Source organism: Pelodiscus sinensis, chromosome 6 (genome assembly GCF_052426305.1).
Source record: "Pelodiscus sinensis isolate ZL-2025 chromosome 6, ASM5242630v1, whole genome shotgun sequence".
Taxonomy (NCBI): Eukaryota; Metazoa; Chordata; order Testudines; family Trionychidae; genus Pelodiscus; species Pelodiscus sinensis.
In genome coordinates this window covers 130,656,991-130,675,979 of record NC_143057.1, presented here as the reverse complement: position 1 = coordinate 130,675,979, position 18,989 = coordinate 130,656,991, and the positions used below count along the sequence as shown (strand labels likewise).

The following is an 18,989-nucleotide window of genomic DNA, read 5'->3' as shown; positions in this document are numbered from 1 at the left end:
GGGGAAGGGAAGCCTCCTCGCTCGTGGGTCGCCGCTAGCCTGCGTGGGACGGGCAGTGAGTGCCCAGGTCAGTCCCGCTCCCCGCCGGCCGATTTGTCCCCCCCGTGCACCTCCTGATCTTCCCCAGCCACCCCCCTGCACCTCCTCCCAGCTCTGCTTCCCGCCGGCCCGTTCCTCTTCCTGATCTCCCCCGGCCAGCGCCGCTGCATTCCCCCCTGCCAGCTGTGCTTCCCGCTCCCCCTTCCTCCCGGTCCCCCCTTTCTCCCAGCCAGCACCGCTGCACCCCTCCCCCCCGCCAGCTGTGCTTCCTGCTCCCCCTTCCTCCCGGTCCCCCCTTTCTCCCGGCCAGCACCGCTGCATCCCCCCCCCCCCCGCCAGCTGTGCTTCCTGCTCCCCCTTCCTCCCGGTCCCCCCTTTCTCCCAGCCAGCACCGCTGCACCCCTCCCCCCCGCCAGCTGTGCTTCCTGCTCCCCCTTCCTCCCGGTCCCCCCTTTCTCCCGGCCAGCACCGCTGCATCCCCCCCCCACCAGCTGTGCTTCCCGCTCCCCCTTCCTCCTGGCCAGCGCCGCTGCACCCCTCCCACCCCCCGCCAGCTCTGCTTCCCATTTCCCCTTCCTCCCGGCCCCCCCCTTCCTCCTGGCCAGCGCCGCTGCACCCCTCCCACCCCCTGCCAGCTCTGCTTCCTGCTCCCCCTTCCTCCCGGCCAGCGCCGCTGCACCCCCCCACCAGCTCTGCTTCCTGCTCCCCCTTCCTCCCGGTCCCCCCTTCCTCCCGGCCAGCGCCGCTGCACCCCCCCCACCAGCTCTGCTTCCTGCTCCCCCTTCCTCCCGGTCCCCCCTTCCTCCCGGCCAGCACCGCTGCCCCCCCCCACCAGCTCTGCTTCCTGCTCCCCCTTCCTCCCGGTCCCCCCTTCCTCCCGGCCAGCACCGCTGCACCCCCCCCCCGCCAGCTGTGCTTCCTGCTCCCCCTTCCTCCCGGTCCCCCCTTCCTCCCGGCCAGCACCGCTGCCCCCCCCCCACCAGCTGTGCTTCCCGCTCCCCCTTCCTTCCAACCCCCGCTTCCTCCTGGCCAGCGTCACTGCACCTCTCCCCTCCCCCCCGCCCCACGCCAGCTCTGCTTCCCACTTCCCCTTCCTCCTGACCACCCTCGCGACCCCTGATCCCCCCCAGCTGTGCTTTCCACCCCCCGCCCTACTCCCGGTCAGCCCTGTCCCCTTCTGGCCAGCCTCCCCTCCCCCGATATCCCGCAGCCAGCCCCATTCCACCCGACCCCCCCCTCACGACCAGCCCTGCTTCCCGTTGCCCCCCCTCCCCATCTCCCCCGGCCAGCCTTGTTGTCACCCCCTCCCTCTTCCTGGCCGCCCCCCCCCCCCCCCCGCAATGAAGCATGTTCGGGGTTTTTTTTTGTTTTTTTAAGGATTACCTGGTAACCGCTAGCAGTGAGCCAGGTTCTCGGAGGTTTTTTTTTTTTCTTTGCTCCACAACTTTGGTCCCCCACCTTTTTTTCCTTCAACAAAACTTTTTCCCGGTGTTTTTTGGGGGGGGCGGGGGGGTTCGGTATTTTTCTTTCAGCCATCTGGCAACCCTACTCCAAACCCCTCCACAACCCCCCCCGCCCATCCCTCCTGGAACACCCCTCCCAGACACCCCACCCACACAGCAACGTCCCCGACACCTATCGACACCCCCACACATGCTGTGTGCCAGCCAGCCCCCGCCCTGCACACCCCTACACCCTACATCGAGCAATGGTCTCAAGTTCCACGAGGAGTAACGGTAGTTCGAACTAGGAAGCCTAGTTCGAACTACCTAGTTCGTGCCCCGTGTAGCCGCGCTGCACGGGGTTCGAACCAGCGGGGTTTTAAAAATGGCTGCTCCCCGCTTATGCAAATGAAGCCCGGGAAATTCAAATCCCGGGCTTCATTTGCAAGTGCGGTATGCCTACATTACCCTCCTAGTTCGAACTAGGAGGGTAGTGTAGACATACCCTTAGATGGTAGATGCTAAAGGATTGGCTCAGTGTGGTTTGTGGGTAAGATCATAAGAACATAAGAACGGCCGTACTGGGTCAGACCAAAGATCCATCTAGCCCAGTATCCTGTCTGCCGACAGTGGCCAGCACCAGGTGCCCCAGAGAGGGTGGACCGAAGACAATGATCAAGCGATTTGTCTCCTGCCATCCCTCTCCAGCCTCTGACAGACAGAGGCCAAGGACACCATTTTATCCCCTGGCTAATAGCCTTTAATGGACCTAACCTCCATGAATTTATCCAGCTTCTCTTTAAACTCTATTATAGTCCTAGCCTTCACAGCCTCCTCTGGCAAGGAGTTCCACAGGTTGAATACGGTGGAACGCCCACATCTTGAATACTGGTACGCCCACATCTTGAATACTGTGTACAGATGTGGTCTCCTCACCTCAAAAAAGATATTTTGGCCTTGGAAAGGGTTCAGAAAAGGGCAACTAAAATGATTAGGGGTTTGGAACGGGTCCCATATGAGGAGAGGCTAAAGCAACTGGGACTTTTTAGTTTAGAAAAGAGGAGACTGAGGGGGGATATGATAGAGGTCTATAAAATCATGAGTGGTGTGGAGAGGGCTGATAAAGAAAAGTTATTTATTAGTTCCCATAATAGAAGAACTAGAGGACACCAAATAAAATTAATGGGGAGCAGGTTTAAAACTAATAAAAGAAAGTTCTTCTTCACACAGCGTGTAGTCAAGATCCAGAGGGTAAATTGACCAGGGATCTGTGGCTGGTTTCTTGGAACCGGACAGAACTTGTTCGGGGTAGGTGGGATTGGGTGCTAGGACCCCCCACCTGTGTATAGGCCCGGGGCCATCTGGGGCACGGATATTGCTGGGGTGTCGGAGGGGTTTTGTTCGTGAGGCTTCAGGCAGGCAGCTGAAGCGCTCTGTGGGACTGGTTTGTGGCCTGTTTGGGAAGGTCTCCGGTCTGGGGGCTGTAAGGAGCCCCGAAGTCGAGCAATTCGCCCTGAGCGGATGCCCTCAGCTGTGCCCAGACACAGCCCGGTCTGTCACACCTCCTCACACACTGTGTGCCAGCCAGCCCCCTCTCCTACACACACACCCCAAATGCCTATCGACACCCCCACACAACACCTGCACCTCCTGCACACACACACACACTCACACAGAGTGCCTGGCCAGCACACCCCTACACACAAACACCCTCCCCCTCCATCGACACCCTGACAGTCTGCCTGCTCCTTCTGCACACGCACCACGTGTGCCCAGCCAGTCCTCTCCCCTACACACACACACACACACACACTCACGATGGGCTGCTTTGCACCATCATTTCACACTTGTCAGAGTGCTCAGGACATAAACACGCCCCCTGTGCCGGGTGCCTGGGGGGCTGGCGCTCACCCTGGCAGGCGGGGGTGTCTTTCCAGATGCCCTGGCTCCTGTTTCTAACGCACTGGGTCGTGGGCGGCGACGGCCGATACCCTGCGGGGCAGCCCAGGGTCAGCGCGTCCCCGGGGGCGTAGAACGTCTGGTTGGGTGTAAATGTCAGTCTGGGGTCCCAGCCTTTGGGGATTCTACACTTCCCTGTGGGGAGAACGAGAGCAGGTGTTGGGGGTTCCTGGGCCCTGCGGCCCCCCCCCCCCGAGTGTTATGGGCTGAGACTGCGCCCTGCTGGGCACCCGCAAGGCAGCCGGCTGCAAGGATCAGCCCCGCTCGGGACCAGGGCCAGGCGCTCCGGTGCCTTTGCCGGTCACACTCTCAGGCCATGGGCAGGCGCATGCCGGCCGGGCAGCCCCACAGGCCGTGGGGAGAACGGGGTTCCTGGTCCCTGCTGCGCCCGCACGGGGCAGGGCCGGGAGTCGGGCTCAGAGCCGTGCGCCTGCCCCCGGGATGCAGAGGGGGGGAACCTGGGCTGACTGCAGCAGGACTCTCCCCACGGCCCCTCAGTCGCCTAGAGGGAGCCCCCCAGCCAGACAGCCCCCCGGCCCGGCCCCCGCACTCACTGACACCCCTGTGCTGGCTGAACCCCCCCTGCACTCACTGACACCCCTGTGCCGGCTGAACCCCCCCCTGCACTCACTGACACCCCTGTGCTGGCTGAACCCCCCCTGCACTCACTGACACCCCTGTGCTGGCTGAACCCCCCGGCCCGGCCCCCCGCACTCACTGACACCCCTGTGCTGGCTGAACCCCCCCCCCGCACTCACTGACACCCCTGTGCCGGCTGAACCCCCCCCCCGCACTCACTGACACCCCTGTGCCGGCTGAACCCCCCCCCCCACTCACTGACACCCCTGTGCCGGCTGAACCCCCCCCCTCACTCACTGACACCCCTGTGCCGGCTGAACCCCCCCCGCACTCACTGACACCCCTGTGCCGGCTGAACCCCCCCCCCGCACTCACTGACACCCCTGTGCCGGCTGAACCCCCCCCCCTCACTCACTGACACCCCTGTGCCGGCTGAACCCCCCCCCGCACTCACTGACACCCCTGTGCCGGCTGAACCCCCCCCCGCACTCACTGACACCCCTGTGCCGGCTGAACCCCCCCCCTGCACTCACTGACACCCCTGTGCCGGCTGAACCCCCCCCCCCCCCGCACTCACTGACACCCCTGTGCCGGCTGAACCCCCCGGCCCCCCTCCCCGCACTCACTGACACCCCTGTGCCGGCTGAACCCCCCCCCTGCACTCACTGACACCCCTGTGCCGGCTGAACCCCCCCCCCCGCACTCACTGACACCCCTGTGCCGGCTGAACCCCCCCCCTGCACTCACTGACACCCCTGTGCCAGCTGAACCCCCCCCCCGCACTCACTGACACCCCTGTGCCGGCTGAACCCCCCCCCCCCACTCACTGACACCCCTGTGCCGGCTGAACCCCCCCGCACTCACTGACACCCCTGTGCCGGCTGAACCCCCCGGCCCCCCTCCCCGCACTCACTGACACCCCTGTGCCGGCTGAACCCCCCCCCTGCACTCACTGACACCCCTGTGCCGGCTGAACCCCCCGGCCCGGCCCCCCGCACTCACTGACACCCCTGTGCCGGCTGAACCCCCCGTCCCGGCCCCCCGCACTCACTGACACCCCTGTGCTGGCTGAACCCCCCGTCCCGGCCCCCCGCACTCACTGACACCCCTGTGCTGGCTGAACCCCCCGTCCCGGCCCCCCGCACTCACTGACACCCCTGTGCTGGCTGAACCCCCCCTGCACTCACTGACACCCCTGTGCCGGCTGAACCCCCTGTCCCGGCCCCCCGCACTCACTGACACCCCTGTGCCGGCTGAACCCCCCCCTGCACTCACTGACACTCCTGTGCCGGCTGAACCCCCCCCCCCGCACTCACTGACACCCCTGTGCCGGCTGAACCCCCCCGCACTCACTGACACCCCTGTGCCGGCTGAACCCCCCCCCTGCACTCACTGACACCCCTGTGCCGGCTGAACCCCCCCCCCCCGCACTCACTGACACCCCTGTGCCGGCTGAACCCCCCCCCCCGCACTCACTGACACCCCTGTGCCGGCTGAACCCCCCCCCCCCGCACTCACTGACACCCCTGTGCCGGCTGAACCCCCCCCTGCACTCACTGACACCCCTGTGCCGGCTGAACCCCCCCCTGCACTCACTGACACCCCTGAGCCGGCTGAACCCCCCCCCCCCCGCACTCACTGACACCCCTGTGCCGGCTGAACCCCCCCCCTGCACTCACTGACACCCCTGTGCCGGCTGAACCCCCCAGCCCCCCTCCCCGCACTCACTGACACCCCTGTGCCGGCTGAACCCCCCCCTGCACTCACTGACACCCCTGTGCTGGCTGAACCCCCTCCCCGCACTCACTGACACCCCTGTGCCGGCTGAACCCCCCCCCCCGCACTCACTGACACCCCTGTGCCGGCTGAACCCCCCCCCCCGCACTCACTGACACCCCTGTGCCGGCTGAACCCCCCCCCCCGCACTCACTGACACCCCTGTGCTGGCTGAACCCCCCGGCCCCCCTCTCCGCACTCACTGACACCCCTGTGCCGGCTGAACACCCCCCCCGCACTCACTGACACCCCTGTGCCGGCTGAACCCCCCCCCTGCACTCACTGACACCCCTGTGCCGGCTGAACCCCCCCCTGCACTCACTGACACCCCTGTGCCGGCTGAACCCCCCCCCCTGCACTCACTGACACCCCTGTGCCGGCTGAACCCCCCCCTGCAGTCACTGACACCCCTGTGCCGGCTGAACCCCCCCCCCTGCACTCACTGACACCCCTGTGCCGGCTGAACCCCCCCCTGCACTCACTGACACCCCTGTGCCGGCTGAACCCCCCCCCCTCACTCACTGACACCCCTGTGCCGGCTGAACCCCCCCCCGCACTCACTGACACCCCTGTGCCGGCTGAACCCCCCCCCGCACTCACTGACACCCCTGTGCCGGCTGAACCCCCCCCCCCGCACTCACTGACACCCCTGTGCCGGCTGAACCCCCCCGCACTCACTGACACCCCTGTGCCGGCTGAACCCCCCCCCGCACTCACTGACACCCCTGTGCCGGCTGAACCCCCCCCCTCACTCACTGACACCCCTGTGCCGGCTGAACCCCCCCCCCCTCACTCACTGACACCCCTGTGCCGGCTGAACCCCCCCCCCCGCACTCACTGACACCCCTGTGCCGGCTGAACCCCCCCCCCCGCACTCACTGACACCCCTGTGCCGGCTGAACCCCCCCCCTGCACTCACTGACACCCCTGTGCCGGCTGAACCCCCCCCCCGCACTCACTGACACCCCTGTGCCGGCTGAACCCCCCCCGCACTCACTGACACCCCTGTGCCGGCTGAACCCCCCCCCGCACTCACTGACACCCCTGTGCCGGCTGAACCCCCCCCCTCACTCACTGACACCCCTGTGCCGGCTGAACCCCCCCCCCTCACTCACTGACACCCCTGTGCCGGCTGAACCCCCCCCCCGCACTCACTGACACCCCTGTGCCGGCTGAACCCCCCCCCGCACTCACTGACACCCCTGTGCCGGCTGAACCCCCCCCCTCACTCACTGACACCCCTGTGCCGGCTGAACCCCCCCCCTCACTCACTGACACCCCTGTGCCGGCTGAACCCCCCCCCCCGCACTCACTGACACCCCTGTGCCGGCTTAACCCCCCGTCCCGGCCCCCCGCACCCACTGACACCCCTGTGCCGGCTGAACCCCCCCCCTCACTCACTGACAACCCTGTGCCGGCTGAACCCCCCCCCTGCACTCACTGACACCCCTGTGCCGGCTGACCCCCCTCACTCACTGACAACCCTGTGCCGGCTGAACCCCCCCCCCTGCACTCACTGACACCCCTGTGCCGGCTGAACCCCCCCCCTCACTCACTGACACCCCTGTGCCGGCTGAACCCCCCCCCCGCACTCACTGACACCCCTGTGCCGGCTGAACCCCCCCCCCGCACTCACTGACACCCCTGTGCCGGCTGAACCCCCCCGCACTCACTGACACCCCTGTGCCGGCTGAACCCCCCCCCCCGCACTCACTGACACCCCTGTGCCGGCTGAACCCCCCCCCCGCACTCACTGACACCCCTGTGCCGGCTGAACCCCCCCCCGCACTCACTGACACCCCTGTGCCGGCTGAACCCCCCCCCCGCACTCACTGACACCCCTGTGCCGGCTGAACCCCCCCCCCGCACTCACTGACACCCCTGTGCCGGCTGAACCCCCCCCCCGCACTCACTGACACCCCTGTGCCGGCTGAACCCCCCCCCCCGCACTCACTGACACCCCTGTGCCGGCTGAACCCCCCCCCCGCACTCACTGACACCCCTGTGCCGGCTGAATCCCCCCCCCTGCACTCACTGACACCCCTGTGCCGGCTGAACCCCCCCCCCTCACTCACTGACACCCCTGTGCCGGCTGAACCCCCCCCCCGCACTCACTGACACCCCTGTGCCGGCTGAACCCCCCCCCTCACTCACTGACACCCCTGTGCCGGCTGAACCCCCCCCCCCGCACTCACTGACACCCCTGTGCCGGCTGAACCCCCCCCCCCCCGCACTCACTGACACCCCTGTGCCGGCTGAACCCCCCCCCCCGCACTCACTGACACCCCTGTGCCGGCTGAACCCCCCCCCTGCACTCACTAACACCCCTATGCTGGCTGAACCCCCCCCTGCACTCACTGACACCCCTGTGCCGGCTGAACCCCCTGTCCCGGCCCCCCGCACTCACTGACACCCCTGTGCCGGCTGAACCCCCCCCCCGCACTCACTGACACCCCTGTGCCGGCTGAACCCCCCCCCGCACTCACTGACACCCCTGTGCCGGCTGAACCCCCCCCGCACTCACTGACACCCCTGTGCCGGCTGAACCCCCCCCCCCGCACTCACTGACACCCCTGTGCCGGCTGAACCCCCCCCCCCGCACTCACTGACACCCCTGTGCCGGCTGAACCCCCCCCCCCGCACTCACTGACACCCCTGTGCCGGCTGAACCCCCCCCCTCACTCACTGACACCCCTGTGCCGGCTGAACCCCCCCCCTCACTCACTGACACCCCTGTGCCGGCTGAACCCCCCCCCCCTGCACTCACTGACACCCCTGTGCCGGCTGAACCCCCCGGCCCGGCCCCCCGCACTCACTGACACCCCTGTGCCGGCTGAACCCCCCGGCCCGGCCCCCCGCACTCACTGACACCCCTGTGCCGGCTGAACCCCCCGTCCCGGCCCCCCGCACTCACTGACACCCCTGTGCCGGCTGAACCCCCCGTCCCGGCCCCCCGCACTCACTGACACCCCTGTGCTGGCTGAACCCCCCGTCCCGGCCCCCCGCACTCACTGACACCCCTGTGCCGGCTGAACCCCCCCCCCCCGCACTCACTGACACCCCTGTGCCGGCTGAACCCCCCCCCTCACTCACTGACACCCCTGTGCCGGCTGAACCCCCCCCCTCACTCACTGACACCCCTGTGCCGGCTGAACCCTCCCCTCACTCACTGACACCCCTGTGCCGGCTGAACCCCCCCCTGCACTCACTGACACCTTTGTGCCGGCTGAACCCCCCCCCCGCACTCACTGACACCCCTGTGCTGGCTGAACCCCCCCCCCCTGCACTCACTGACACCTTTGTGCCGGCTGAACCCCCCCCCCGCACTCACTGACACCCCTGTGCCGGCTGAACCCCCCCCCCTGCACTCACTGACACCCCTGTGCCGGCTGAACCCCCCCCCCCCCACTCACTGACACCCCTGTGCCGGCTGAACCCCCCCCCCCTCACTCACTGACACCCCTGTGCCGGCTGAACCCCCCGGCCCGGCCCCCCGCACTCACTGACACCCCTGTGCCGGCTGAACCCCCCCCCCCGCACTCACTGACACCCCTGTGCCGGCTGAACCCCCCCCGCACTCACTGACACCCCTGTGCCGGCTGAACCCCCCCCCTCACTCACTGACACCCCTGTGCCGGCTGAACCCCCCCCCTCACTCACTGACACCCCTGTGCCGGCTGAACCCCCCCCCCCTGCACTCACTGACACCCCTGTGCCGGCTGAACCCCCCGGCCCGGCCCCCCGCACTCACTGACACCCCTGTGCCGGCTGAACCCCCCCCCCCGCACTCACTGACACCCCTGTGCCGGCTGAACCCCCCCCCTCACTCACTGACACCCCTGTGCCGGCTGAACCCCCCCGCACTCACTGACACCCCTGTGCCGGCTGAACCCTCCCCTCACTCACTGACACCCCTGTGCCGGCTGAACCCCCCCCCCCTGCACTCACTGACACCTTTGTGCCGGCTGAACCCCCCCCCCCGCACTCACTGACACCCCTGTGCTGGCTGAAACCCCCCCCCCCGCACTCACTGACACCCCTGTGCCGGCTGAACCCCCCCCCCCTGCACTCACTGACACCCCTGTGCCGGCTGAACCCCCCGGCCCGGCCCCCCGCACTCACTGACACCCCTGTGCCGGCTGAACCCCCCGGCCCGGCCCCCCGCACTCACTGACACCCCTGTGCCGGCTGAACCCCCCGTCCCGGCCCCCCGCACTCACTGACACCCCTGTGCCGGCTGAACCCCCCGTCCCGGCCCCCCGCACTCACTGACACCCCTGTGCTGGCTGAACCCCCCCTGCACTCACTGACACCCCTGTGCCGGCTGAACCCCCTGTCCCGGCCCCCCGCACTCACTGACACCCCTGTGCTGGCTGAACCCCCCGTCCCGGCCCCCCGTACTCACTGACACCCCTGTGCCGGCTGAACCCCCCCCCCCGCACTCACTGACACCCCTGTGCCGGCTGAACCCCCCCGCACTCACTGACACCCCTGTGCCGGCTGAACCCCCCCCCTCACTCACTGACACCCCTGTGCCGGCTGAACCCCCCCCGCACTCACTGACACCCCTGTGCCGGCTGAACCCTCCCCTCACTCACTGACACCCCTGTGCCGGCTGAACCTCCCCCCCCTGCACTCACTGACACCTTTGTGCCGGCTGAACCCCCCCCCCGCACTCACTGACACCCCTGTGCTGGCTGAAACCCCCCCCCCGCACTCACTGACACCCCTGTGCCGGCTGAACCCCCCCCTGCACTCACTGATACCCCTGTGCCGGCTGAACCCCCCCCCGCACTCACTGACACCCCTGTGCCGGCTGAACCCCCCCCCCTCACTCACTGACACCCCTGTGCCGGCTGAACCCCCCGGCCCGGCCCCCCGCACTCACTGACACCCCTGTGCCGGCTGAACCCCCCCCCCCGCACTCACTGACACCCCTGTGCCGGCTGAACCCCCCCCCGCACTCACTGACACCCCTGTGCCGGCTGAACCCCCCCCCTCACTCACTGACACCCCTGTGCCGGCTGAACCCCCCCCGCACTCACTGACACCCCTGTGCCGGCTGAACCCTCCCCTCACTCACTGACACCCCTGTGCCGGCTGAACCCCCCCCCCCTGCACTCACTGACACCTTTGTGCCGGCTGAACCCCCCCCCCCCCGCACTCACTGACACCCCTGTGCTGGCTGAAACCCCCCCCCCCGCACTCACTGACACCCCTGTGCCGGCTGAACCCCCCCCTGCACTCACTGACACCCCTGTGCCGGCTGAACCCCCCGGCCCGGCCCCCCGCACTCACTGACACCCCTGTGCCGGCTGAACCCCCCGGCCCGGCCCCCCGCACTCACTGACACCCCTGTGCCGGCTGAACCCCCCGTCCCGGCCCCCCGCACTCACTGACACCCCTGTGCTGGCTGAACCCCCCGTCCCGGCCCCCCGCACTCACTGACACCCCTGTGCTGGCTGAACCCCCCGTCCCGGCCCCCCGCACTCACTGACACCCCTGTGCTGGCTGAACCCCCCCTGCACTCACTGACACCCCTGTGCCGGCTGAACCCCCTGTCCCGGCCCCCCGCACTCACTGACACCCCTGTGCTGGCTGAACCCCCCGTCCCGGCCCCCCGCACTCACTGACACCCCTGTGCCGGCTGAACCCCCCCCCCCCCGCACTCACTGACACCCCTGTGCCGGCTGAACCCCCCCCCTCACTCACTGACACCCCTGTGCCGGCTGAACCCCCCCCCTCACTCACTGACACCCCTGTGCCGGCTGAACCCCCCCCGCACTCACTGACACCCCTGTGCCGGCTGAACCCTCCCCTCACTCACTGACACCCCTGTGCCGGCTGAACCCCCCCCCCCTGCACTCACTGACACCTTTGTGCCGGCTGAACCCCCCCCCCCGCACTCACTGACACCCCTGTGCTGGCTGAAACCCCCCCCCCCGCACTCACTGACACCCCTGTGCCGGCTGAACCCCCCCCCCTGCACTCACTGATACCCCTGTGCCGGCTGAACCCCCCCCCCCCGCACTCACTGACACCCCTGTGCCGGCTGAACCCCCCCCCCCTCACTCACTGACACCCCTGTGCCGGCTGAACCCCCCCCCCCCGCACTCACTGACACCCCTGTGCCGGCTGAACCCCCCCCCCCCCGCACTCACTGACACCCCTGTGCCGGCTGAACCCCCCCCCTCACTCACTGACACCCCTGTGCCGGCTGAACCCCCCCCCTCACTCACTGACACCCCTGTGCCGGCTGAACCCCCCCGCACTCACTGACACCCCTGTGCCGGCTGAACCCTCCCCTCACTCACTGACACCCCTGTGCCGGCTGAACCCCCCCCCCCTGCACTCACTGACACCTTTGTGCCGGCTGAACCCCCCCCCCCGCACTCACTGACACCCCTGTGCTGGCTGAAACCCCCCCCCCGCACTCACTGACACCCCTGTGCCGGCTGAACCCCCCCCCCTGCCCTCACTGATACCCCTGTGCCGGCTGAACCCCCCCCCCCCGCACTCACTGACACCCCTGTGCCGGCTGAACCCCCCCCCCTCACTCACTGACACCCCTGTGCCGGCTGAACCCCCCGGCCCGGCCCCCCGCACTCACTGACACCCCTGTGCCGGCTGAACCCCCCCCCCTGCACTCACTGATACCCCTGTGCCGGCTGAACCCCCCCCCCGCACTCACTGACACCCCTGTGCCGGCTGAACCCCCCCCCCTCACTCACTGACACCCCTGTGCCGGCTGAACCCCCCCCCCCGCACTCACTGACACCCCTGTGCCGGCTGAACCCCCCCCCTCACTCACTGACACCCCTGTGCCGGCTGAACCCCCCCCCCCTGCACTCACTGACACCCCTGTGCCGGCTGAACCCCCCCCTGCACTCACTGACACCCCTGTGCTGGCTGAACCCCCCCTGCACTCACTGACACCCCTGTGCCGGCTGAACCCCCCGGCCCGGCCCCCCGCACTCACTGACACCCCTGTGCTGGCTGAACCCCCCGTCCCGGCCCCCCGCACTCACTGACACCCCTGTGCTGGCTGAACCCCCCGTCCCGGCCCCCCGCACTCACTGACACCCCTATGCTGGCTGAACCCCCCCCTGCACTCACTGACACCCCTGTGCTGGCTGAACCCCCCGTCCCGGCCCCCCGCACTCACTGACACCCCTGTGCCGGCTGAACCCCCCGTCCCGGCCCCCCGCACTCACTGACACCCCTGTGCTGGCTGAACCCCCCGTCCCGGCCCCCCGCACTCACTGACACCCCTGTCCCGGCTGAACCCCCCCCCCTCACTCACTGACACCCCTGTGCCGGCTGAACCCCCCCCCCGCACTCACTGACACCCCTGTGTCGGCTGAACCCCCCGCACTCACTGACACCCCTGTGCCGGCTGAACCCCCCCCCTCACTCACTGACACCCCTGTGCCGGCTGAACCCCCCCCCTCACTCACTGACACCCCTGTGCCGGCTGAACCCCCCCCCTCACTCACTGACACCCCTGTGCCGGCTGAACCCCCCCCCACTCACTGACACCCCTGTGCTGGCTGAACCCTCCCCTCACTCACTGACACCCCTGTGCCGGCTGAACCCCCCCCCCCTGCACTCACTGACACCTTTGTGCCGGCTGAACCCCCCCCCCGCACTCACTGACACCCCTGTGCCGGCTGAAACCCCCCCCCCCCGCACTCACTGACACCCCTGTGCCGGCTGAACCCCCCCCCTGCACTCACTGATACCCCTGTGCCGGCTGAACCCCCCCCCCCGCACTCACTGACACCCCTGTGCCGGCTGAACCCCCCCCCCCCTCACTCACTGACACCCCTGTGCCGGCTGAACCCCCCGGCCCGGCCCCCCGCACTCACTGACACCCCTGTGCCGGCTGAACCCCCCCCCCCCCCTGCACTAACTGATACCCCTGTGCCGGCTGAACCCCCCCCCCCCGCACTCACTGACACCCCTGTGCCGGCTGAACCCCCCCCCCCTCACTCACTGACACCCCTGTGCCGGCTGAACCCCCCGTCCCGGCCCCCCGCACTCACTGACACCCCTGTGCTGGCTGAACCCCCCGGCCCGGCCCCCCGCACTCACTGACACCCCTGTGCCGGCTGAACCCCCCGGCCCGGCCCCCCGCACTCACTGACACCCCTGTGCTGGCTGAACCCCCCGGCCCGGCCCCCCGCACTCACTGACACCCCTGTGCCGGCTGAACCCCCCGGCCCGGCCCCCCGCACTCACTGACACCCCTGTGCTGGCTGAACCCCCCGGCCCGGCCCCCCGCACTCACTGACACCCCTGTGCCGGCTGAACCCCCCGTCCCGGCCCCCTGCACTCACTGACACCCCTGTGCTGGCTGAACCCCCCGGCCCGGCCCCCCGCACTCACTGACACCCCTGTGCTGGCTGAACCCCCCGGCCCGGCCCCCCGCACTCACTGACACCCCTGTGCCGGCTGAACCCCCCGGCCCGGCCCCCCGCACTCACTGACACCCCTGTGCTGGCTGAACCCCCCGGCCCGGCCCCCCGCACTCACTGACACCCCTGTGCCGGCTGAACCCCCCGTCCCGGCCCCCTGCACTCACTGACACCCCTGTGCTGGCTGAACCCCCCGGCCCGGCCCCCCGCACTCACTGACACCCCTGTGCTGGCTGAACCCCCCGGCCCGGCCCCCCGCACTCACTGACACCCCTGTGCCGGCTGAACCCCCCGTCCCGGCCCCCCGCACTCACTGACACCCCTGTGCTGGCTGAACCCCCCGGCCCGGCCCCCCGCACTCACTGACACCCCTGTGCCGGCTGAACCCCCCCCCCCTCACTCACTGACACCCCTGTGCCGGCTGAACCCCCCGTCCCGGCCCCCTGCACTCACTGACACCCCTGTGCTGGCTGAACCCCCCGGCCCGGCCCCCCGCACTCACTGACACCCCTGTGCCGGCTGAACCCCCCGGCCCGGCCCCCCGCACTCACTGACACCCCTGTGCCGGCTGAACCCCCCGTCCCGGCCCCCTGCACTCACTGACACCCCTGTGCTGGCTGAACCCCCCGGCCCGGCCCCCCGCACTCACTGACACCCCTGTGCTGGCTGAACCCCCCGGCCCGGCCCCCCGCACTCACTGACACCCCTGTGCCGGCTGAACCCCCCGTCCCGGCCCCCCACACTCACTGACACCCCTGTGCTGGCTGAACCCCCCGGCCCGGCCCCCCGCACTCACTGACACCCCTGTGCTGGCTGAACCCCCCGGCCCGGCCCCCCGCACTCACTGACACCCCTGTGCCGGCTGAACCCCCCGTCCCGGCCCCCCACACTCACTGACACCCCTGTGCTGGCTGAACCCCCCGTCCCGGCCCCCCACACTCACTGACACCCCTGTGCTGGCTGAACCCCCCAGCCCGGCCCCCCGCACTCACTGACACCCCTGTGCCGGCTGAACCCCCCGGCCCGGCCCCCCGCACTCACTGACACCCCTGTGCTGGCTGAACCCCCCGGCCCGGCCCCCTGCACTCACTGACACACGTGTGTGCACCGAAGTCCCACTCGAAGTGCCCGGCCGCCGTCTCCCGGCACGTGGCGTTGAACGGGAGCTGCACGAACGCCTGGCGACAGGTCACCAGCCCCTGGGCCCCGACACCGAACTCCACCTGGGTTGTGTTGAACTCCACCTGCCTCGCCCAGTCGTTGCACATCCCTGCGCCAGCACAGAGCCCTTGGGGTGTCCGTCCTACGGCCTGAGCGCCCCAGCTCTGGGAGCCGGCCCTGGGTCTCACCCCCCTGCGGCCCCTGCAGGAGCTGCCCCCAGGCCCAGGGGCGCGTCGGGGGAGGGGGGACGGAGCCTGGCCGCTCTCGGGGGCGGGGCCGGGAGAGGCACCCCGAGAAATGACGCTCACAGCCCCCGGCCTCAGAGCATCGCTCCTGGCAGAGCTGCCCGGGGTGTCCGGCTGGGACTCGGGCCGGGCGCAGGCACAGACCCACAGCCAGCGCCAGCCGCTGCCTCAGGGCCTGGGGGGGAGCACCATGGGCTGGGGGGGGCAGTGTGGGCTGGGGGGGGCTGCGTTTGTGAGGGGCAGTGTGGGCTGGGGCTGTGGAGGGGTGTGAGGTGGGGGGGACCTGGGGGCAGCGCTGGCCGGGGTCCCTGGGCGCTGCCTGCCGGGAGCTGGCTGCACCCCAGGCCTGGGCCGGCTGGGCAGGTTGGCTCCGGGCCCGGGGTGCTGGCGGGGTTGTTCCCGTCTCCCCCACTCACTCAGACACGTGACTGCGCTGATGTCCCAGACGGCCCCGCGGCCCTTCAGCTCCACGCAGGTCGCAGGGAACGGCCCGGCCTCCGGCTCCTCGCGGCACCTCACCTGCACCGTCTCATTGACCCGAAACGTCTCCTGCTCCGAGGGAAACGTCAGCTTCGCGGTCCAGCCTCCCGCCCTCCGGCACGTGTCTGTGGGAACGACAGGCTGGGGGCTGGCTGGGACGGAGCCTCGTGCCCACCTTAGCGCCACCGCGGCCGGCTCAGCCCAGGCAGCAGAACTGACTCCCAGCCCCCCGTCCTGCCCCGGGGCCAGGGGACGTGGGGAGCAAAGATCCTGAAACTTCCCAAGAACAAACAATAGAGCAGAGTCCACGGACAGTCGACCTGTTAGCATCTCCCCCGCCCCCGCCCTGCCTTCCTCCACCAGCACCCTTCCGGCATGCCTTTCCTCCACCTGCACCCCCATCCCTGCCCTCCCCTCCCTCCGCCTGCACCCCCATCCCTGCCCTCCCTCCACGTGCACCCCCCTGCCCCGCCCTCCCTCCGCCTCCACCCCCTGCCCTGCCCTCCTGAGCAGGGGAAGTTTTTCCCAATGTCCAACCTCAACCTCCCTGCTGCAGTTCAACCCCCTTGCTGCTTGTCCTGTCCCCAGAGACCAAGGGGAACGATTCTCCTCCTCGTGACGCCCTTTCAGACACTTGAAAACCGCCGTCATGTCCCCCTCGGTCTTCTCTGTTCTAGACTAAACCAGCCCAGTTCATCAGCCTCCCTCCTAGCTCATGTTCTCTCGACCTCTCATCATCCCTGCTGCTCTTCTCTGGACCCTCCCCAATGTCTCCACCTCTCTCCTGCAATGCGGCGCCCAGAACTGGGCCCAATCCTCCAGCTGAGGCCTGAGCAGCGCAGAGCAGAGCGGAAGAAGGGCTCCTCGTGTCTCGCTCACCGCGCTCCAGTAAACGCTCCAGAATCACGTTGGCTTTTTTTGCAACAGCGTCACCCTGCTGACTCCTGTTTAGCGTGTGGCTGTCGGCCCCCTGGATCCTTTCTGCAGGGCTCCTCCCTAGACAGAGCGGGGCTGGCAAGCCAGGCACCCGCCCCCGTTCTCCATTCCCTGCTGTGCCCCGGCTCTTCTGAAACGTGGCCGGGTCACTTCCTGGCATTTTTCAACTTGCACCTTTCTCCTGGCTCCCTCGTGCGTCTCGAGCCGCTGTCTCTGCAGCCGGCCTGCTGCACTAGCGCCAGCGGGACCGGCTGCCCTGTCCGGAGCAGTGCCCCAGCGCAGTGTTATCTGAGCGGGGCGGGCCCTGGGGGCGGCCGGCCAGCAGCAGCTAGCGGAGCGCTGGGTGCTCCAGAGACATGCAGCGAGATCCTCGTCTGCCCTCCCCCCCCGTGGGAATGCAGCTGGGGTCGGCCTCGGCTTTCTCACCTCCCTGAGCCGGGGGGCTTTGGGGTGCTCGAAGGGCGCCTGTAGGTCTGTGCTGCGCTGGGGGACGCTGTTTTAAGTCACCCAGGCGACAGGCCAGGCGGAGGCTGCGTGGGGGATGGGGCAGTGCGGGGGCTGGAGAGACCAGCCCTGAACTGGGGTGGAGCCGGGCCCGGCCCAGGAATATTCTGGTGCCTGGGCCCCTGGCCCATAGAACTGGCCCCCAGTCAGCGGGACCTGGCGGGAGGGGTGCACGTCGGGTCGGGGAGTCGGACGCTGTGCTGGTCACTGCTGCGCCGGCTGCCTGGCCTCCCCCGCCCGCCAACGGGGTCCCACCCCCGGGGCTCCTGGCGCGGTGGAGCTGGAGCCGGACGCAGGCGCAGGGAGCGCGGGAGAGTCGCAGCAGCGCGGAGCAGAGCCGGGCACAGCAGCGAGCAACGGGCCGGGGAGGGAGAAAACTGCCCCGGCATCTCCAGGCCCTGCCATGCTCAGGGCACGGCCCAGGGCCCGGATCCCATGCCGGAGGGGGGACGGCAAGTGCTGAGAGCTACGCGCCGAGCCGGGATGGCTACAAAGGGCCGTGACCAGAGAGCCCCCAGCGGCGGGTGCAATCCGAGAGCGTCACGTTTCCGTCACTCGTATCGCCGGCGTGGGGATAGCACCTGGCTGGGCCGAGGGACCGACGGAGCACGGCGCTCCAGGCGCTGCCCCAAAGAACATACAGTCCGCGTGAGGGGCGGGGCCTGGCTCTAACCTCGCAGGGGGCGGGGCCCAGGGCGCGACAGACACCGGACGTCCCTGTTACTCAGCGAGGGGGCCCGGGCGGCTTGGGCCTGTTCCCGCTAGGAACGGAGGCGCGTTCCCAGCCGGTGTCACCGACTCATGGTGCCAGCCTGGGGGACCCTAGCGAGGACGAGGCAATCCGCAGCTTTCGCCGTGGCCAGCAGGGCGAGGAAACGTCTCCGTTCCCCGGGGCGGCCGCACGCCCCTCCCCGGAAGCGCTCGCACCCCCGCTGCCAGCGTGAACCGAGAGGTGCCTCGGCCGTGCCAGAGACCACATCCTGCCCTGCCGCTACACTTCCTCCTCGCACAGCCGCCCGCTCGCAACAAAACACTCCCCCCCCTTGGCATGTGCTGACCCGGGCCCTGCAGCTGTCATGCTGGTGCGCCAGTGTCTCTAGGGCCAGTAGGGCCGTGCCCCCCGCTGTGCCAGCATCTCTAGGGCCGGCAGATGTTCAGAGAGTTGCAGCCGCCAGGGCCAGAGCTCTGATGAGTAACAGGAGGGCGGGGGGGAGGCTGTCAGAGGCAGGGCGGGGGGGGGGGGGGGGGGGGGGGGGGAAGGCTGTCAGAGGCAGGGCAGGCCAGTGAGTGACGGTGAAGCTTGCACATGTGGGGAAAATCCAATCACTCCAATTGTGTCTAAGGGGGGACACTGGAGGAAATCAAAACTCTCTAAAAGAAAACTGTTGTAAGGGTTAAAAGTTTCCCAGGCCCCTCTCGCTGTATCCGAGTGGAATCAAATTAACTCTAAT

General features: G+C 69.2%; 1 protein-coding gene across 1 annotated transcript in view; it reads right to left on the bottom strand.

The window, feature by feature from the left end:
• The window catches only part of LOC106732952 (receptor-type tyrosine-protein phosphatase kappa-like), a 69,360-nt gene extending 52,898 nt beyond the window's left edge, over positions 1 to 16,462 (bottom strand). The window contains exons 1-3 of the mRNA XM_089779545.1: positions 16,035 to 16,462; positions 15,303 to 15,482; positions 3,393 to 3,575 (exon numbers count right to left, since the gene is read on the bottom strand). Coding sequence (XP_089635671.1) covers positions 3,393 to 3,575; positions 15,303 to 15,482; positions 16,035 to 16,428 — 757 coding nt within the window. The 5' untranslated portion in view covers positions 16,429 to 16,462. The remainder of the gene's footprint in view (positions 1 to 3,392; positions 3,576 to 15,302; positions 15,483 to 16,034) is intronic.
• Positions 16,463 to 18,989: the final 2,527 nt, after the last annotated feature.